Source organism: Apodemus sylvaticus, chromosome 2 (genome assembly GCF_947179515.1).
Source record: "Apodemus sylvaticus chromosome 2, mApoSyl1.1, whole genome shotgun sequence".
Lineage (NCBI taxonomy): Eukaryota > Metazoa > Chordata > Mammalia > Rodentia > Muridae > Apodemus > Apodemus sylvaticus.
In genome coordinates, this window is record NC_067473.1 from 179976129 (window position 1) to 179999209 (window position 23081).

Here is a 23081-nt window from a genome sequence, read left to right on the forward strand (position 1 = left end):
TCTCTCTCTCTCTCTCTCTTACACACACACACACACATACACACACACACACACACACACACACACACGCACGCATGCACACATGTATGCACTCACACACAGACACACAGTTAATAAAATAAAATATATTTTATCCAATTATTTTATAGTTTGAGTATTTATTAAGAAAATTAATTTTATCGAGCAGTATATGGTGATATATTTTAACAGCAGTAAATAAGTATTTCTGTGATGTGAAATATTTATAAATTGGTGCTTATCACATAACAGAAAGATGTTTAGCCACTGTGACAGACTCATTGAGATAAACCTTTATGGGTAATTCTTTGAAATCATACATGTGACTGAAACATTGAATTCTGGATTTGGAATCAGAAGATGACTTTTTATCTTTTCCACTGCTCCCTTAGGTCTATCATATCTAATGTGATAATTTACCTAACAGGATCAAAGGACACAGTGGTATAGCCTTTCTGAGCATTCTCCCACACTCTGGGACTGGGCTGTATAAATAAAATGCATGGTGTTACCTGTATTCACAGACCCAATGTCTACATAAATGTTTGCACAGTAAGATCCCAACAGAAGTCCAATCAAAGGGCCAATGGTCATTCCTGTCTCTAAAATCCCTGGAAGTAAACAAACATAGGAAGTTACATAAATACACAAAGAGTTTGTTTTTAAAAAATGAAAGACTTGAGATTGAATAATTTTTAATCTTAGATTTCTTTTCCTTACTTTGCAGACCTTGGTGTCAAATGTACTAGACTAGGAAAAAAATTCATTACTGAGTTACATACTTTACTACTTAACATTATTTTTTTACATGTTCAACATATATCTATGTTATCTGTACATAAATGCTATAGGTACATATGTATATTATCTGTACATGTGTTATTTTCTATAAATATTCAGAGAGAAGCACACATTACTTTAATATGGGTTGTTTCCCACAACCTCCACTTGCAGAACTTTTTTCTGGGGATAGGGTGTGTCACTGGAATCTGATAAATCACTTCCTATACAGAGCATGGTGGTGGATCTTCAGGCAATCTGGAGTACAGTCATAATACCTTCCTGATTCTGTGTTATTTCCAAGTCACAAGACTCCACCATAATGAGGCTCCTCATGACAAGATACCAAACTACACTGTCCAGTGATATAGACCAAAACTTCTAAAATGTGATCCAAACGAATTTCTTCCTCTTCATAAACCATTTGTAGGGGGATGCTGGAGGAATGGAAGGGGAGGGTCTGGTATGTGGCAGGGAGCACCCTCATAGAGGCAAAAGGGAGCGAGGTTGTGGAATCAGAGAGGTTATCAGGAAGTAGGTTGTTATTTGAGATGTAAATGAATGGAATAATTCATAAAAAAATAAATAAATAAACCATTACACCTCTGGGATTTATTAAAGTGAAGGAAAGTTTATTGACAAAGAAGCCCCATTACTTAAAACCACCTTTCAAATTCTCTTCTATATTGAGATAAGAGCAAGGCTATACACTATCAGACACAGTCCCATCTAAGCCATGATATGAGCAAGGCCCTTTGATGCTTCCATAGCTATATTTTCAGAGGTTCCCTTTGATGGCTAGCTTTCATTGTCAACTTGCCACAACCCAGAACTTTCTGGGAGGAGGGTCTTAATAAGGCATTGCCTATGTTGTGTTTACCTATGAACAAGGCAGTGGGAGATTAAGTTAATAGGGGAAGACCCATTGCACCGTGGGCAGCACCATTCCCCAGGGAGGTTCTGAACTTTGTGAGAGTGAAGAAACAGTTGAGCACAACCATGTAAGCAAAGACATAAAATGCATACATTCACTCCTCTGCTCTTGTGGGTGTGTCCAGCTCCGGCAACTCTGACTTCTCTGCAGTGATAGAATTGTAAGCCAGATTTATCCCTTTCCTCCAAATTAAATCCTTTATCTCCAAAGTTGTATTTTTCTCACAGAGAGAAATAAAACTAACACCGTTTCTAAAGTAATGCTTGTTGTTATGAACTTCTTGTACTACAGCTTCATCAAAGCTCTATTCTTGAAACTTCCTTCCACAGAAAGAATGTGTACTCATAACAGCGCTTCACTTTGATGTTATCCTGGTCACATTTCTAATCTTAGTCCTTTCCAACCACACCTGAGTTCTTTGAAACCAACTGTAGCCTCTGCCAACATGTCTGCAATTCAGAATCTCTCCTGAGCCATCCCTACCACAGAAAATCCAGATACATTCATTAACCTCCTATCCACTTTAGATACCGTCTTTTCCTCCATCTCAGTGGTTCTATGGGTTAGTCTTCCTTTGTGTGCCTGACTTCTCAATACCAAACCTTTCTATCTACGTTGTTTCTCCAACACTTCCTTCTGTTTTATGTCCTCTATGCAAAGATTCCTACAAGATCTCCAACCTTCACTGAGTTCTTTCCTGCCCTACACTGTCTGGCCTTCTGCTCAAATGTTTCCTGATTGTAAGGTTCTCTCTTGGTCACACAAGTGATCTCAATTTGGCTCAGTTTCTCCACTATTGTTCATTTCATTGATTATTTGGGAGTTTTACATAATGAACCTTGATAGCATTCACTTCTCAGTCTTCTCAGTCCCATCTTCCTCTCATGACCTCCCCAAAAGGGGGAAAAAAAGAAAAATCTAAATTCAATCCATTTACTCACTGGAGCATGGCCAAACTCCCAGTGGCCAACATTTTAAATAAAAAGTCCTTCACTACCCACACCACTGCTATTAGCCATCAACTCTGAAGAGCTACCCCTCAGAATCCCTATCACAATTTTTAAGGGTTCTTCTCCCTGGATTGCTGCCTAGACTGCTTCTTTTTCTGGAGTGAAGAGAATAGTGATAGGAGTCAGAGGTTTCAAAGCATCTTTCTAACAGACCTGATTTATTTTTTAGTTGTTCTGCAGATACTGCTAGCTCTGCAGATTGCAGACTCCTTCTTGCAGCATAGCAGCATTCTGGATTGCATTTGGATTCCAATATAGTGGATCATTCATGGAGGCTATAGGGCTGACATTGAAGTGGAGAGAGGGCACATGCAATTTGGTGGTATCTCTCATCCATGAACTAAGTCCCTCCTAACCACTGCAGATATCAGCCGTAGCTTTGTGCTGGCTACCATAGCCAGGATTGCTGGGAAGACTTGCCTCAATTTTGCCTCTAGCCTACTGCTGGATCTGTGTATACCTCAGCCATCTTGACTTCTGTACACTTTTGACTTTTATTCCCTTAACTTACTTGATATTGTTGGCCAACTCCTCTTCTGTCTGCTCCCTGTAAACACCTTCACCAAACTGTGAAACTATTTATTGTTTAGTTTGTTCCTGTGGATACTTGTTCTTGAAGTTGTCTCCTCTCACTCCACAAACTAAGTAGAAAATTCTCCAAGCATGTGGATCTAAGGATTCTTAGTACAAATGTGCCTTCCCAAGGCAACCTGATCTCTTCTTGTTTTTAATTATTTTCTCCCTCGATAACTTTCAGTTTTTATATTTGCCTTCAATATCTCTTCAGCTACAGAGCCATACACAAAACTATATTTCTAATTTATATATTACAATTATTTGATTATATATACATACAGATATTATTTATAAAATTATATAGCTATTATTGAGGAAATTTAGATATTTATGTTATAAACATAAGATATAAGATTATATTATTATATTTTATATATTTTAATATATAATTTGTCACTGGGCTTTTAATAAAGAGATCTATATTATAACAATTTATTTTAAGAAAGTGCTTGCATTTTATTCTTTAGATGTCTGTGGGAGGAGAATGACTAGATTAACACTAGAAAATTTTATTGTCAAATTAATAAGTCTCTAAAATGTGACAAAAAGTTACATTTAAGTTAATTCATCTTGATTAACACTCAACATATTTCTGTCATCTCTTCTACTCTTTCTTTTCTAAGTGATATATCTATGCTACTTAAAAACCCTGTATACAAAGCTCTGGGTTTATAGTCAAATACAGATGGATTTACTTAAGAATATAAGCAATTATTCATACTAAACTCAAATCACCTAGTAAACAACATAAGGAGGTGGACAGCAAATTTCCTGCTGCCTGAGGGATGCATAGGTTTTTTTTAAGATAATTTAAAAGAATATAACCAAAAGAATCAACATGGACATTTGACAAAATAATGGAGAAACATGTGTAGGCTGGGGAGCTCTAAGAATGAAACTGCATCAGTAACATCATAGGTGATCATAGTGTAGAGCCTGGAGAAGTAAAAGAGCAGCTAATAAGTAGGAAGCCAGTTGGTATGGTGAACATGATAGACAAGACATGATTAAAACAGTGTTTGGTAAGGCTTACTCGGCAAAAGAACATGATGACAAGGGAAAACACAGCAGGTACAGTCAAATGGCTTGGTAGGTAAAGGCGCTTGTAGACTAAACCCAAACCCAAAACAACAGTTCCATCCCAGGCCTAACTCTTAAAAGAAAAGCTATTTTCTGACTACCAGAGTAACATGTACGTGCACAACACACACAAACACACACACATACAAACACACACATATACACACAGAGACATGCATGTACACAGGCACAAACAGAGAGACATTTTATAATTATAAAATAAGAAAATTATATTTTAAAGTACTACAGATACAAATGGCCAATGATGAAATTGCAATAATGTATAGATGAAGACCTAAAAGTGAAAAAAAACAGAAAAAGTAATTGATTCAAGAACATTTTCTAGGAAATATTGGAGAATCTGTTAATAATTTAGAGACAGTGTAGTAGCATCAGATGACTGTAGGGACAGCAGATCTGAGGCTCTCTTACACTGAGAAGCAGGTGGGTGAAGGTCGTGTCTGGAGCTACTGGTCAATGCCCCATTGAACAATCTCATGGAGCCATAGCACTCTGCTCACCCACTGGAAACCACAACACATCCAAATCAACAATCAATTTTTACACTGCAAGAAGTTGCTATTCTAAAAATGATACTAAGAATGGTACTAACGATACTAATAATACTAAGAATTGGTAAGAACTTACCAATGTATAATGGAGAGTTTTCTGATTTGGCAAAATCTTCTATGTATGAAATACCCAAGGGCATAATGGGAGTTTCACCAATCCCACGTATAATGTTTCCTACCAGCACATATATCCATATTAATGATTTCATTTCTTTCACACACTCTGGATTAAAACAAAAGAAAACTGTATGAGTATTTGACAGATAAGAATTATTGAAAGTAACTGAAAATGTTACAAAAATTAAAAATTTTCTGTAAGCCTTTATTAAGTCATAAGCTCATGATAATGATTCAAGGACTTACATTACTATACTGGCCCTGAATCAGTGAGTCACCTCTACTGTGTACTATGACAGAATACTCAGCAATGGAGTGTAAGTGCTATACTGGAGCCAATTTCCACTTGATTGAAAGAGATGAGATAACACATTTATAGTGAGAATATATACCATAGAAATAAACAAACACTACAAACTAGGATATTCCCTCATCTACAGAGACTCAGTTTTACATTAATCAGAGGACTCAGTTAGTTAGTAGGTGTGTTGCCTCAATCAATTCCTCTACAACTTTGAGGAAAGGAAAACAATCATGCAGATATCTGTGCCTCTAAAAATTCATCCTGTCCTTATACAACACAGAAGTTTGGTGGAAGTTTGAATCCTCAGTGGCTTAAATTACTTTTTAGAAACTAAAATTTTAAGTTAATGGTTAATGTATAATTTTTCTATAAATTTTATCATTTATTATCAATAAACTATTTCAATGGTTACTGTATCAGAACATCACTTGAGTATCAAAAATTAGGCCAAAGGGAACTGAAAGTCAAAGAGGAAAATCTTTGAAGGTTTTCATGCAGCTCTAAAGTTTATTCTAAGCTAAATAACTGCCACTCCAGAGGTAAACTATGGCATCATGTTTTAAGGGAACAGAAGAACAATGTAACATCTTCTGTGGACTTATCAGGGGTTGACTGTATATGTTCTAAGCACAACTAGGCCATGAGGTATAACTATTACTAATTCCTAGTTCTGTAAAATCAATTTCTGTATCTAGGCATTCTGATTCTTTAAGAAACATAATGATTTCTGTTTAGAGAGCACTGAGACATGCTCAACCCTCTTCTAAGGCAAGTGTCAGATACTAGAAGAATCAAGTCTCTACACGTGGGAGATGTTAATTTTCACTGCAATGCAAGGAGAACAAAGGGAAGACTTCCCAAAGTCAGTTCAGGAGGTAAGAAAGGTGGTGTGGAGGTTACTTTCTCACATTGTAGGCATAATGTTTATATGCTCCGTGTGAAGATATATCACTGTTTATCTTTACCTGTCTAAGGGAGCCTGTGACTGGGTAAAATAAAAAATATGACTATAGCAAAGAAAGGAAGTAGAAGGTGGGAATTATAGAAGGAAATAGAAATGCTCAGAAAATCGCTTCTCGGCCTTTTGGCTAAGATCAAGTGTAGAAATGCTCAGAAAGAGGATTCCCCACCCAGACTCAGAAGAAGTCAGATGTATGAAACTGAGGAGGGTTAACTAACCAGCTATGTGGCAGAAATAGAATAGAATAAATGCATTAAAATACCTTAACAGCAAGTTGGGAAACAAGCCAAGCTAAGGTCAAAAGCATTGCTAACAAAAATAATCTCCTTTTCCTTACCAGGAACTAGGACTGACATAGAACAGCACACACAGTTTCATTACATTGCTGTCCTTATAATGTTTCTGTGGCTTGGAGCTTCAGATATGGCTGCTCTTTCTCTCTCAAGTTACTTTGATCTCCACAGATTTCCTGAGGGTAGTGACATTCCAAGATTTGAAGACTACTGCAATTTCTGTGGCATAAAAATCCAGCATAAAATGGAAATGTTCTGGTTGAAGTGATTCTCGTGAGTTACCTCCAGACTAAATGTTCAGGAAATATGTGTTTGGTCTTTTACCCTAAGTGCCTCTAAAATCACTTTGTATAATGTGTATGTAAATGAGTGAACCTTCATAAGTGTATATGCATCACAAGTGTGCAGAGGCCCAGAGGGCCAGAAGAGGGCACCCAGTTTCACAGGACTGGACTTACACGTGCTTGTGAGCAACCTGATGTCAGTGCTACACCCAAAGCAGGCCTGATGTATGAATACTGTGGTGGTTTGAGTGGTAATGCCTCCCAAAGGCTGTGGTATTAAATTCTTAGTCTCAGTTGAAATATCAGATATTCACACTATGACTCATAACAGTAGGAAAGTTACAGTTATGAAGTAGCAAGAAAATTTTTTATTGTTGGGATAAACACAAGTGACTATATTAAATGCCTGAACTATTGATAATGTTGAGAATCTCTGATCTATAACTATAAACATTAACAAACTCTGTTTTATATGTTACTTTCATCATTATGTTTAACAGAGTAAAATGGAAGTAATACTTGGAGAAGCATCTAATAATACAATATATTGGCAAGGAATTTTGCTGTGTTTTGAGGGCTTATCTAGAGACAGGCCATCACGGCTCTGGCATACTCAATGGACTAATTTGTTGATGCATTCATGAGAGTTACATCATTGAGCAGTACTGAAATGTAAGAGGTTGGCCTGTTTAGAGGAAGTTGGTCACAAGGGTTGAATGGGCACAAAGATTTTATCATATCACTTCCTGTATCTTTTACTCTATTCTTCTTGCCCACCAAAAAATAAATACCAGTGTCAACCAATGCTCATGATACCATTATACTTTGTCCATAAACATGGGGCCAAGTGATGACAGGCTGAACCCTCTGAAACTGTGAGGGAAAATAAAAGATTTCCTCCCTTGAGTTCTTCCCTTCGATTTTAATCACAGTTAATGTAATTAGAAGAACATATGGATGAACTTGAGTCAGTATCACAGGATCTGGGCCAAGAATAAGTAAAGGAAGCACCACTGTTTGGTTGAACTGTATAGTAATGTCTTCATTAATGAGGAAAAAGGAGACTAAAAGGTAAGTTCCTGGGTAAGCAAGAAACTTGGTATACAGCACAGATCCAGGTAAGCTTCGTTCTGGCTGTATTTTCTATTTGTATAATCACTGTGATGGATACTTTTTGTCAACTTGATATAACTTTAGACATACAGGAGAAGAAGAAATTCTCAATTGAGGAATTGCCTCTATCATATTGGCCTGTGGGAATGTCTATGATGCATTTTTACTTCTTGGGTAAGTGAGGTGAGATGACGTAGACTCATGTGAGTGGTAACACCGCAAGGCAGGTGGGCCTAAGCTCTATAATAGACATAGCTGAGCAAGCCAGAGAAATCAGCTAGGACGTAGCATTTCATAGTGTTCTCTGCTTTGGTCTGTACCTGCGGATTCCTGCCTTGGCTTCCCTCATGGTGTTTTCTAATTGGTAAACTAGATAAACTCTTTTTCTTTTTTTTTACTTTTGCTTCTAGCCAATGTCTCATTACAGCAACAGTAAAGCAATCTACAGCAACCACATAGATTACATAGTGTATCTAAATCCATTCTTCTAAATTATTTTCTCTTGTGAGACTAACTCTACAATGTTGCCTAAGAATCAAAGGATTTTTAATAAGTATATTCAGACTCAGGAGGGAGAGTAGGCTAGATTATTGGACATCTCCCTTTCCTGAAGAGGGAAAAATATTTTGTTCATTTGTCTTACATGTCTACTAAATCCAGTGCCATATTAAAGCCCTTCCAAAAAGAGTATTTTGTTTTCATGTCTCTGACTCAAAATAATTAGAAGCACAAGCCAACCTGTTGGGTCTTGTGTTGTCTTTAAGGTCTGGGTTCTGTTTTCCATACACACCAAGCTATTTGATGACAAGTTGCTTGTAGGTAAAATTGTTGTTTCATATTCGTATCTGTATGAACAAAGGAAACATTCACTGTGAATAACTGGCTTCATGGAGAACATCTAGAGTTTACTAACTCATGCTTCCCTGAAAATGAAGTGTCGAGAGCCAGTAAAGGCAATTCCACAGCAGTCAGTCTAATAATTATGACCCCAATGGCATGTCAAGCAAGATGATATAGCTGATAAAGTACTTAGGACAAAAACCTAATGATCTCAGTTTAATGCTTGGAACCCACATGAGAACACACACATACACACACACAAACACACACACACACATAAATGCAGGTATACAAATAAACAAGTAAGCAAATAAATAATTAAAATGACTAAACTAGCCAAGTAACTCTAGATGTAAATTTCAGAGCTGCATAAAATTGGTGTGGTGGCCCATGCTTAAGTTGAATACATCAGAACCAGAAACACAAAGACACTTTGAGCTATACAACAAGCTTGAGGCCAGACTGGGATGCATTTTAACTTTTCTCAAAAAAATCAAACAAAAATAAATGAATAAAAATATCTAGCATCAAAAGAGATTGATAATAATAATAATAAAAAGAATGTGAGACATATTTATAGTTAGTATTCAAATTCCTCCATGTAGGTGTCATAGTTTTCAGATTTTCTGTTAACTTTCTGTGATTTCTAAATGACTCTTTCATAGAAATAATTGGTGTGAGATAAAAGAACAAAAGCAAGAAAATAAATGAGGCACAAAAATCTTTGAGACACAAACAATACAAAACAAGACACATGGTCTGGGTTCTCTGAGTTGTGTCCCTATCCTTCCTTTCTAAGAATCTAAACAATTGTTCTTTCATATGTTTAATAACTCCAACAGAAGACAACTCTACATATTATAACTATATGTGATGGAATTCATCACCTAACAACAGGGGCATGGGGCCAAAAGTGCCAGTAAAATGTGGACATGCAACATGAGTATGTCAACAAGGATTGCTGTCCTAGAAATAAAATAACAGAATGTAAACACAGAGGAAAATGTGTTCATCTAAGTTTCTCTCCACTGGAGAGTATGCTGGATCATCATTTCTTAGATGAAAGAAAGCCAGAGGAAGACATGGGCTACTGAAGTCATCATTATATGGAGTTATTGTTACCAACATTATAATTTCTATGCTACATGATATAGCACTGAAGTCAGAATAACTTTCTCTTAGAACTGCCTGAACATTCCAATAGAGGCTCAGTAAATTTGTGGAGACATGCCTGTGTCCCATGAGGATAGGTCAGCCTCAAAGAATTATCACCTTAGTAGAAGATGAGAAAATACAATAAGAGCTTAATATTTCTTGACATTGATTTTAATAGAATATAAAATAAAAAAGTAATTTTTAAATTTCATTCACAAACTTTCAGGTCCCTTCAAAATCACCCCAAAAGATCAAATAACCTTCATTTGTTTCATTGTCCACTTAAAATTTAGTTGTTCATTCAAGAGCCAATTATTCCCCCCAACTGCAATGAAAGAGCAGTAAATGGTTTCAAAATGATATGGGGGAAGATCATTTCCTCCAAGATAAGGTGATATAGACATGGAGATGTAGTTCAATTGGTCACTAGGGTCTGACAAGCACCAATCCAGGATTTGATCGAGAGCAATCAATAAAATTAGGCATGATGGGAAATGCCTGAAATCCCAGCACTCAGGCAAGAGCATCAGTAGTTAATAATAATAATTTGAATAATAATAATTATTCAAAATCTAATAAGGTTGAGGTTTTGAGATGGCTCTGAACTATATGACACTCCATTTCAACCAAAGAAAAACAAACAAAAATTAGGCTTGTGAGATACCAGATATCTTCCTGGTAGCACCACTTGTGTGTAAGTCTGACTGACCACCTAGCGTCTACCTCAGGTCCCAGAGGGTAAGCCAGAAAAATAGACTCCTTAGTATTGTTTCATGACCTCACCTGAAATCACACATATATATTGTCACTGCTACCACAACATATACAAACAAAATAGCAAAAATTAAAAAATAAATAAATAAAAACTGTAGATGAGAGATTGCAAATGCAGACAACTTAAGCACAATACAGTTTTGAAACTGGGATGTAGATATGCAAATGGCCACTGAATCAGAAGTTCAGGGAAACATGACCATCATGCTACTACTTAGAAAAACCTGATACATCCAGGCATCCATGAAAGGCTGCAAGAAGAGACTCCCAATGAAGGACACATATGGGCACACAAGGCAAAGTGTAATGTGACAATTAACGTGCACATATGGAATAGTGAGATCCTCAGTCTTGTCCTCCATCTCTTCTTGTGGAAATGCTAACAGGTACAAGAGAATCCAAACAGGTACAGTGAGGATACAGATACAAAAGTAGAGTCAATAAATTTTCTAAACCCTGTGCAAAAAGTGATCTTCCCCTTCCCTTCTGCCTATTAGCCAAGTTGCTACCCCTGTGACAAGAGCAGATAATTCCTTCCTACATAAACTAGCTATACAGGTTTCAGAGAAAACTCAAAATCATCCACTCCATGTTCAATCGCCTATTGAGTTATCCTTCTGAAAAAGACAAACCACTCCCATTAACCAAGTCTATACATGTAGGCAGAATTTTCAGGTAGCCTTTTGTTGTTATTTTCTCTTAGATATGAGCAGATAGCCAAAGTCATCATGGGAACACTCTTTTAGAGTAAAATTGAAAACAAACAACAGCTACACTTGAAGGAACCAAAGACAATGGTGACAAAAGGAGAGAGTCACACAGGAAAAGATCACTGAATTTTTCACAAAATAATAAGATGCTCCCCTAGAAGAGAGACAAGGTAGAGATTTGTCCTTGACAACAAAATTTCATAGATAAGACAAGCCTGTTCAAGAGACTGGATGACAAAGTTAAATCTCCCAAGAAGCAGTAAGGAGATGAGAAGACATGCGTTAGAAAATGAAGATGGCAAAATATGAATAAATCATAGGGTGCCATTGCCCAAATAGCAGCTGCAGAAGGAGGAGGGCAGGGAGGGAAGAATATAATATGAAAGATAAAAGAGTACAAGAAACTTCACAAAATGTCCTGAGTGGAGACACCTGATAGAGCTGGCAAAGGGCTTATACCGATAGTTATCAAGTTCAGACTGTGGAGCTAGAAGTTAAAAAAAAATGGAAACAGGCACAGGAATTAGAATACTAATTCTGGTTCGAAAGGCCACAAATCTTACAACAAAATCCATAAATTATTTAAGAATGTTTTTTACACGGAATGAAGAGTAAACATCAAAACATGGGTTAGGATGTTCCTCCAGTGAATAATTAAGAGCAAAATTGCAAGAAGTAGATATGGAAAAGACAAAAAACAAATTCATGCTGAAATTCATGATAGTTGTTACAACTCATCCTTGGAATAGCAACACTTGGGATTCTGAAACAAGAGTTTCAGCAAGAGTTTGTGGTAAACCTGAGCTACATAATAAATTTCAGGCAAACCTGATCTGCATAATAAGGCCATGTTTTTTAAAAGTAATCATAATGGAACTACAGTAATGACTTAGTGGCTAAGGGTTTTTGAAATGGACCTTGGTTAACATTTCTAGCACCTACATTGTAGCCAACACCCATCTGTCACTCTAGTTCCAGGGGTCCAACACCCTCTTTTCACCTTTATGTGTACAAGACACATACATGATGCGATATATATATATATATATATATATATATATATATATATATATATATGTGTGTGTGTGTGTGTGTGTGTGTGTATACATATACATATACATATATGCAGATAAAAAACTCACATGTAAAAATAGATAAGAGATCTTAAAAGAAATAAGAAAGAAAGAATAAAGAAAGGGAGGCAGGGGGTAGAAGTAGATGAGGAAGAGACAAAAAAAAAAAACAAATTCATGCAGAAATTCATGATGGAGAATTCCAAGGAGATGGCATTGATCTGTAGTTCACTACCAGTAGGGGTTTTGGAGATAACAGCAGGAGACATCCCCATGAAAACAGTGTATGTGTTGAGAGATATTCACTCTAGCAGCTAGTGCTGGACTTGTCTAATATTCAGAGATACAAAGTCAATCAAATAGAAAACAATGAGCCAAGTACTAAAGCCAAATTTTTAAAAATGAGTTCTATAACAAAAAATAGCATGTTTCTATTGTAGGAAATACTTAATTATGTCAATATGAAGAGCAACTTTTTAGATCATTTAACACTAAATTATTAAAAAACTAACAGAACAGTCAGGCAAATGAAAGAAAAAGTAAAAATTGTCCTCCAAAATCAGGAAATGGGGCATGAAATAACTCAAAATAATTTCAATTTGATAATTTTCTATATAAACATGAAAATAATCAGCCTTTAAAATGTTTTTTGTTTTGGGTTTTTTTTTTTTTTGGTGACCCATGATTATGTCATACTGTACACATTTTATAACCAACATATCTAAATAGTCCTTAGGAAGGACTCAGAAAATGCATTAGCAGATTCTGAGAATTTCTTCATGTGTTTCAACTTCGTGAAAGAGTTGCCTTAAGTCCCCACTTCACAAATATACCATCTGGGACCTTAAATGGACCTGAGGCCAAAAGATTCATACATCATACTGCAGACCAAAGACTTTAGCTACCATATTAGACTTCTGTATTTTGGGGAAATCACTGTTCCTCCCTGAGAAGAAATGTTGAGCCTCATTTCCTGTAGGTGAAAGTTGTACTTAGAATATCATCAAGGGGCACTCAGTCTCCAGGAACTGCGGGAGACCTGGTGTGCACCCAAAGGCAGTCTGGGAGAGCACACAGCTTGCTCCAGTGACACAGAGCTTAGGTTCCAGTCCTGAGGCCTCTGGTGGGAGCCCTCAGATCTCTCTGCTTCCGGATCCAGATCACCCAGGGCAGCAACGCCACATCTCTAGGTCCTGCAAGAGGCAAGAGGGGCTTCCGGGAGGCCGGCTGGGAGAGGTCAGTGTGCTCTGGTGAATCCAGCGGGCCCCAGCTGGAGCCTTCAGGTATCTGCTTCAGAATCTGAACAGCCTGGGCAACACCACCCTGTCTCCAGGCAGTGCAGGAGGTAAGCTGGGCACCAGAGGCCACCTGGGAAGGGGCAGCTTGCACTGGTGAGTCCAGCATTGACAAGACCAACTAACACCAGTGAGAACTAGATGGCAAAAGGCAAACGCAGGAACGTCACTAACAGAAATCAAGGCAATATGGTAACATCTGAACCCAATTCTCCTCTACCAGCATGTCCTGGATACCCCATCACACCAGTAAAACAAGATTTGGATTTAAAATCACTGGTCATGATGCTGGTACAGGAACACATGAAGAAATACTTAAAGAAATTCAGGAGAAAATGGATCAAAAGCTAGAAGCCCTTGCAAGGGAAACACAAAAATCATTGAAAGAAATTCAGGAAAATACAAAAGCCAATAAGGAGGAAACACAAAAAACACTTAAAGAAATACAGGAGAACTTTGGTCAACAGGCTGAGGTCATGAAAGAGGAAACACAAAAATCTCTTAAAGAATTACAGGAAAGCAAAAACAAGCAAGTGAAGGAGCTAAGCAAAACCATCCAGGATCTAAAATCAGAAGTAGAAACAACTAGGAAAACTCAAAGGGAGACAAATTTGGAGATAGAAAGCCTTGGGAAGGCTTTCAGGGGTCATAGAAGCAAATATCAACAACAGAATTTGGAGATAGAAAGCCTTCTATGCTGAAGATAAAATAGAAACCATGAACTCAACAGTTAAAGAAAATGCAAAATGCAAAAAGCTTGTAACCCAAAATATCCAGGAAATTCAGGACACAATGAGAAGACCAAACCTAAGGATTATAGGCATAGATGAGAGTGAAGATTTACAACTTAAAGGGCCAGCAAATATTTTCAATAAAATTATGGAAGAAAACTTCCCTAACCTAAAGATAGAGATGCCCATGAATATACAAGAAGCCTACAGAACTCCAAACAGACTGGACCAGAACAGAAATCCTTCCTGTCACATAATAATCAAAACACCAAATGTACTAAACAAAGAAAGAATATTAAAGGCAGTAAGAGAAAAAGGCCAAGTAACATATAAAGAAAGACCTGTCAGAATCACAGCCAACTTTTCATCTGAGACTATGAAGGCTAGAAGATCCTGGGCAGATCTCATGCAGACTCTAAGAGAACACAAATGCCAGCCAAAACTACTATATCCAGCAAAACTCTCAATCACCGTAGATGGAGAAACTAAGATATTCCATGACAAAACCAAGTTTACCCAATATCTATCCACAAACCCAGCCCTACAAAGGATAATAGGAGGAAAACACCAATACAAGGAGGGAAACCTCACCCTGGAAAAAGCAAGAGAGTAACCTTGCATCAAACCCAAAAGAAGTTAACCAATCAAATTTAAAAAATAACGTCAAAAATGACAGGAAGTAACAATCACTATTCCTTAATATCTCTTAACATCAATGGACTCAATGCCCCAATAAAAAGACATAGACTAACCAACTGGATAAGGAAACAGGACCCTACATTTTGCTGCATACAGGAAACACACCTCAGGGTCAAAGACAAACACTACCTTAGAGTAAAAGGTTGGAAGACAATTTTACAAGCAAATGGTCTCAGGAAACAAGCTGGAGTAGCCATTTTAATATCAGATAAAATTGACTTTCAACCCAAAGTCATCAAAAGATCCTCTGAGGGACACTTCTTGCTGGTCAAAGGAAAAATACAACTAGAAGAACTCTCAATCCTGAACATCTATGCTCCAAATGCAAGAGCACCCTCATTCATAAAAAAACTTTATTAAATCTCAAAGCACATATTGTACCTAACACAATAATTGTGGGTGACTTCAACACTGTACTTTCCTCAATGGACCAATCAGGAAAACAGAATCTAAACAGGGACACAATGAAACTAATTGAAGCTTTGGACCAATTAGATTTAACAGATATATATAGAACATTCTATCCTAAAGCAAAAGAATATACCTTTTTCTCAGCACCTCATGGTACCTTCTCCAAAATCAACCATATAATTGTTCACAAGACAGACCTCAACAAATATAAGAAGACTGAACTAATCCCATGCCTCCTATCAGATCACGATGGAGTAAAAGTGGTCTTCAATAGCAACAAAAACAACAGAAAACCCACATACATGTGGAAACTGAACAACATTCTACTCAATGATACCTTGATCAAGGAAGAAATAAAGAAAGAAATTAAAGACTTTTTAGAACATAATGAAAATGAAGACACAACATACCCAAATCTATGGGACACAATGAAAGCAGTGCTAAGAGGAAAACTCATAGCCCTGAGTGCCTCCAAAAAGAAAATGGAGAGAGCATACACTAACAGCTTAATGACACACCTGAAAGTCCTGGAACAAAAAGAAGCTATTTCACCCAGGAGGAGTAGAAGGCAGGAAATCATCAAACTCAGGGCCGAAATCAATCAAGTAGAAACAAAGAGAACCATACAAAGAATCAATAAAACCAGGAGTTGGTTCTTCGAGAAAATCAACAAGATAGATAAACCCTTAGCCAGACTAATCAAAGGAACCAGAGACAGTATCCAGATTAACAAACTTAGAAATGAAAAGGGAGATATAACAACAGAAACTGAGGAAATTAAAAAACTCATTAGATCCTACTACAAAAGCCTATACTCAACACAACTGGAGAATCTGGAGGAAATGGACAGTTTCCTAGACAGATATCAGACACCAAAACTAAATCAGGATCAAATAGATCAACTAAACAGTCCCATAACACCTGAAGAAATAAAAAGGGTCATAGAAAGTCTCCCAACCAAAAAAAGCACGGGACCAGATGGCTTCAGTGCAGAGTTCTATCAGACCTTCATAGAAGACCTAACACCAATACTCTTTAAACTATTCCACAAAATAGAAACAGAAGGAACTCTACCCAACTCGTTCTATGAAGCCACAATTATGCTGATACCAAAACCACACAAAGATCCAACAAAGAAAGAGAACTTCAGGCCAATTTCTCTTATGAATATTAATGCAAAAATATTTAATAAAATTCTTGCCAACCGTATCCAAGAACACATCAAAATGACCATCCACCATGATCAAGTAGGCTTCATCCCAGGGATGCAGGGATGGTTCAATATAAGGAAGTCCATCAATGCTATCCACTACATAAACAAACTCAAAGAAAAAATCATATGATCATCTCATTAGATGCAGAAAAAGCATTTGAAAAAATCCAGCATCCTTTCATGCTAAAAGTATTGGAAAGAACACGAATTCAAGGCCCATACCTAAACATCGTTAAAGCAATATACAACAAACCAGTAGCCAACATCAAACTAAATGGAGAGAAACTTGAAGCAATCCCACTAAAATCAGGGACTAGACAAGGCTGTCCTCTCTCTCCATATCTTTTCAATATAGTACTTGAAGTTCTAGCTAGAGCAATTAGACAACATAAGGAGGTCAAGGGGATACAAATTGGAAAGGAAGAATTCAAATTATCACTATATACAGAAGACATAATAGTCTACATAAATGACCCGAAAACCTCCACCAGAGAACTCCTACAGCTGATAAACAACTTCAGCAGAGTGGCTGGTTATAAAAATCAACTCAAGCAAATCAGTTGCCTTCCTATACTCAAAGGATAAGCAGGCGGAGAAAGAAGTTAGGGAAATGACACCCTTCAAAATAGCCACAAACAATATAAAGTATCTTGGTGTGACTTTAACCAAACAAGTGAAAGATCTATATGACAAGAACTTCAGGTCTCTGAGGAAGGAAATCGAAGAAGACCTCAGAAAATGGAAAAATCTGCCACGCTCGTGGATTGGCAGTATTAATATAGTTAAAATGGCCATCTTGCCAAAAGCGATCTACAGATTCAAAGCAATCCCCATCAAAATCCCAACTCAGTTCTTCACAGAGTTAGAAAAAGCAATTCTCAAATTCATCTGGAATAACAAGAAACCCAGGATAGCTAAAACTATTCTCAACAACAAAAGAAATTCTGGGGGAATCAGTATCCCTGACTTCCAGCAATACTACAGAGCAATAGTGTTAAAAACTGCATGGTATTGGCACAGGGCCAGACAAGTGGACCAATGAAATAGAATTGAAGATCCAGAAATGAATCCACACACCTATGGTCACTTGATCTTCAACAAAGGAGCCAAAAACATCCAGTAGAAAAAAGATAGCCTTTTCAAAAAATGTTGCTGGATCAATTGGAGGTCAGCATGCAGAAGAATGCGAATTGATCCATTCTTATCTCCATGTACTAAACTTCACTCCAAGTGGATCAAGGACCTCCATGTAAACCCAGACACACTGAAACTAATAGAAAAGAAACTGGGGAAGACCCTTGAGAACATGGGCACAGGGGAAAATTTCCTGAACAGATCACCAATAGCTTATGCTCTAAGATCAAGAATTGACAAATGGGAACCTCATAAAATTACAAAGTTTCTGTAAGGCAAAGGACACTGTTAAAAGGACAAAACAGCAACCATCAAATTGGGAAAGGATATTCACCAACCCCACATCTGATAGAGGGCTAATATCCAATATATACAAAGAACTCAAGAAGTTAGACCCCAAGGAACCAAATAACCCTATTAAAAAATGGGGTACAGATCTTAACAAAGAATTTTCATATGAAGAAATTCGGATGGCCGAGAGGCACCTAAAGAAGTGCTCAACATCATTAGTCATTAGGGAAATGCAGATCAAAACAACCCTGAGATTTCACTTTACACCAGTCAGAATAGCTAAGGTCAAAAACTCAGGAGACAGCAGGTGTTGGCGAGGATGTGGAGAAAGAGGAACACTCCTCCACTGCTGGTGTGTCTGTAAGATGGTACAACCACTGTGGAAATCAGTCTGGAGGTTCCTCAGAAAACTGGACATGAGACTTCCAGAGGACCCTGCTATACCTCTCCTGGGCATATACCCAAAGGATTCCCCGGCATGCAATAAAGACACATGCTCCATTATGTTCATAGCACCCTTATTTATAATAGCCAGAAGCTGGAAAGAACCCAGATGCCCCTCAAAGGAGGAATGGATACAGAAAATGTGGTAGATTTACACAATGGAATACTGTGTAAGCCAGCAATTAGAAACAATGAATTCACAAAATTTTTAGGCAAATATTTTGATCTGAAAAATATCATCCTAAGTGAGGTAGCCCAATCACAAAAGAATACACATGGAATGCAATCTCTGATAAGTGGATATTAATTAGCCCAGAAGCCCTGAATACCCAAGGCACAAATTGCATAACAAATGACTCCCATGAAGAAGTATGGAGAGGGTCCTGATCCTGGAAAGGATTGATCTAGCATTGGAGGGGAATATAAGGACAGAGAAAAAGGAGGGAGGTGATTGGAGAAGGGCTGGAGAGAAAAAGGTTTATGGGACATATGGGGAGGGGGGATCTGGGAAAGGGGAAATCATTTGGAATCTAAACAAAGAATATAGAAAATAAAAATATTTAAAAAAAAAACAAAGAATATCATCAAGGGGTTCTCTTGGTGGCAGCGGCGGCAGCGGCGGCAGCGGCGGCAGCGGCGGCAGCGGCGGCAGCGGCGGCAGCGGCGGCAGCAGCAGCAGCAACAGCAGCAGCGATTGCTCCAGAGGAAGGGCCATCAGCAGTGGAACCAAGCTGACAGGGTCCAGGCAGACCCTGCGCCCACGAAAACTGGCCATCGCTGGCCAGCCGGGCTACAAGCAGCAGCGCAATTAAGGCGCCTTTCACCTCGCAGAAGCCCCATCAGAACTCTGCCTCCTGCCAGTCAGTTACAAGAGACTGGCCTCCATCTTGGTTCTCGGACGCCAGAGAGATCAGACAGACTGAGGTACACAAATACAACCCGAGATCAACATAGTGGGGGTCTAAGCCCAACAGGCGTTGGCCTGCACCCAGGTCCTGGGCTGGTCAGGGGCCACCCGTGTGCAAACCCGGACAGGAGGTTTTTTGCCCAGGCCAGCACGCACACTGCCTCCATTTTGCCTAAGGGAAGCCAGAGAGTCCTAGCAGGCAAAACCAGCTAACAGGCTAGCCCGAGGCTGACATAGCTGGGGTCTAAGACCGTCAGGCCCTCGACTACCCCAGGCCCTGGGCTGCTCTGTGTGCCCATCTGTGTGCCAACCCGGCCAGGAGGTTGTTAGCCCAGCAGACTCTCCTAGCAGTCTCAGGGAGTGCGCCCACTCCGCCATCCTGGCCACCTGACAGACCCAATTAACACTCACAGCTGAGGGGAACGTTGCTCAGACATTGGCCTGCCAGGCTTTTGCTTAGACTCAGGGCCTGAGCAGCTAGGCTAGCCTGTGTACACTAACCCGGTTGGGAGTTCCATTGCCCAGCAGAGTGATCAGCACGCAGAAAAGGTCCCTGCAGCATACACCCTCAGCACTCTCTGAAGGAGCAAACGGGCACCATCTGGTTCACTGACACAATCTGGGGCAAAGCACACTAGGGCTGCAAGGGCACCCAAGAGGAGTACAGCACATCAGCAATCTGCAACAGGGGAAACCCTGCCATCCAGTGTTGTAGCCCTAGAGCCTCTCAGGAAGCTAAAACACCAGCCAGAGACAAGACCAACTAGCTCCAGAGAACAAGATGGCAAAGGGCAAACACAGGAACGCTACTAACAGGAATCTAGGCAATATGGAAGCATCTGAACCAAACTCTCCAACATCAGCAAGTCCTGGTTATGCCAATACACCAGAGAAACAAGATTTGGATTTAAAATCACTGGTCATGATGCTGCTAGAAGAACACAAAAAGGACATATATAAATGAATCTCTTAAAGAAATACAGGGGAACATGAATAAGCTAGAAACCCGTATAATGGAAACACAAAAATCACTTAAAGAAATGCAGGAGAATAAGGCCCAAGAGATAGAAGCCAATAAAGAAGAAAAGCAAAAAAAAAACCTTAAAGAAATGCAGGAGAACTTGAGTCAACAGGCAGAAGTCATGAAAGAGGAAACACAAAAATCTCTTAAAGAATTACAGGAAAACACAAACAAACAAATGATGGAACTGAGCAAAACCATCCTGGATCTAAAAACAGAAGTAGAAACAACTAAGAAATCACAAAGGGAGACAACTTTGGAGATAGAAAACCTTGGGAAGAAATCAGGGCCCATAGATGCAAATATAAACAACAGAATACAAGAGATGGAAGAAAGAATCTCAGATGCTGAAGATACCATAGAAACCATTGACTCAACTGTCAAAGAAAATGCAAAATGCAAAAAGGTTGTATCCCAGAACATCCAGTAAATCCAGGATACAATGAGAAGACCAAACCTAAGGATTATAGGTATAGATGAGAGTGAAGATTTACAACTGAAAGGGCCAGCAAATATCTTCAACAAAATTATGGAAGAAAACTTTCCCAACTTAAAGAGAGAGATGCCTATGAATATACAAGAAGGCTACAAAACTCCAAACAGACTGGACCTGAGCAGAAATACCTCCTGTCACATAATAATCAAAACCCCAAATGCACTAAACAAAGAAAGAATATTAAAGGCAGTAAGAGAAAAAGGCGAAGTAACATATAAAGGATGACCTATCAGAATCACACCAGACTTCTCACCAGAGACCATGAAAGCTAGAAGATTCTGGGCAGATCTCATGCAGACTCTAAGAGAACACAAATGTCAGCCAAGACTACTATACTCAACAAAACTCTCATTCACAATAGATGGAGAAACCAAGATATTCCATGACAAAACCAAATTTACACAATATCTTTCCACAAACCCAGCTCTGCAAAGAATAATCGGAGGAAAACTCCAATACAAGGAGGGAAACTACACCCTGGAAAAAGCAAGATAGTTACCTTCCTTCATCAAACCCAAAAGAAGATAACCACTCAAATATAAAAAGAACATCAAAAATGACAGGAAGTAATAATCACTATTCCTTAATATCTCTTAACATCAATGGTCTCAATTCCCCAATAAAAAGACATAGACTAACAGACTGGATAAGGAAACAGGACCCTACAATTTGCTGCATACAAGAGACACACCTCACTGTCAAAGATAAAAAATACCTTAGAGTAAAAGGCTGGAAGACAATCTTACAAGCCAATGATCACAGGAAACGAGCTGGAGTAGCCATTCTAATATCAGATAAAATTGACTTTCAACCTAAAGTCATCAAAAGAGACACTGAGGGACACTTCTTGCTGGTCAAAGGAAAAATCCACCAAGAACAACTTTCAATTCTGAACATCTATGTGCCATGTGCAAGGGCACCCTCATTCGTAAAATAAACTTTACTAAAGCTCAAAGCACACATTGCACCTAACACAATAATTGTGGGGGACTTCAACACTCCACTCTCCTCAATGGACCGATCAGGAAAACAGAAACTAAACAGGGACACAGTAAAACTAATTGAAGCTTTGGACCAATTGGATTTGACTGACATTTATAGAACATTTCACCCTAAAGCAAAAGAATATACCTTTTTCTCAGCACCTCATGGTACCTTCTCCAAAATCGACCATATAATTGGTCACAAGGCAGACCTCAACAAATATAAGACGATCAAACTAATCCCATGCCTCCTATCTGATCACTATGGTGTAAGAGTGGTTTTCAATAGCAACAAAAAAAAAAACAGAAAGCCAACATACACATGGAGGCAGAATAATACTCTAGTCAATGACACCTTGGCCAAAGAAGAAATAAAGAAAGAAATCAGAGACTTTTTAGAATTTAATGAAAATGAAGGCACAACATACCCAAATCTTTGGGACACAATGAAAACAGTGCTAAGAGGAAAACTCATAGCCCTGAGTGCCTCCAAAAAGAAAATGGAGAGAGCATACACTAGCAGCTTAATGACACACCTGAAAGTCCTGGAACAAAAAGAAGCCAATTCACCCAGGAGGAGTAGAAGACAGGAAATCATCAAACTCAGGGCTGAAATCAATCAATTGGAAAAAAAAGAGAACTGTACAAAGAATCAAGGAGTCCAGGAGCTGATTCTTCGAGAAAATCAACAAGATAGATAAACCCTTAGCCAGACTGACCAAAGGGCACAGAGAAAGTATCCAAATTAAAAAACTTAGAAATGAAAAGGGGGATATAAGAACAGAAACTGAGGAAATTCAAAAAATCATCAGATCCTATACAAGAGCCTATACTGAACACAACTGGAGAATCTGGAGGAAAT

The 23081-nt window shown here is 38.4% G+C and overlaps 1 protein-coding gene across 1 annotated transcript in view; it reads right to left on the minus strand.

The window, feature by feature from the left end:
- LOC127677745 (solute carrier organic anion transporter family member 1A4) overlaps positions 1-23081 on the minus strand; it is a 45369-nt gene that overhangs the window by 16510 nt on the left and 5778 nt on the right. Inside the window, exons 4-6 of the mRNA XM_052172764.1 lie at positions 8781-8887; positions 5047-5193; positions 531-629 (exon numbers count right to left, since the gene is read on the minus strand). Of these exons, the coding sequence (XP_052028724.1) occupies positions 531-629; positions 5047-5193; positions 8781-8887 (353 nt within the window). The remainder of the gene's footprint in view (positions 1-530; positions 630-5046; positions 5194-8780; positions 8888-23081) is intronic.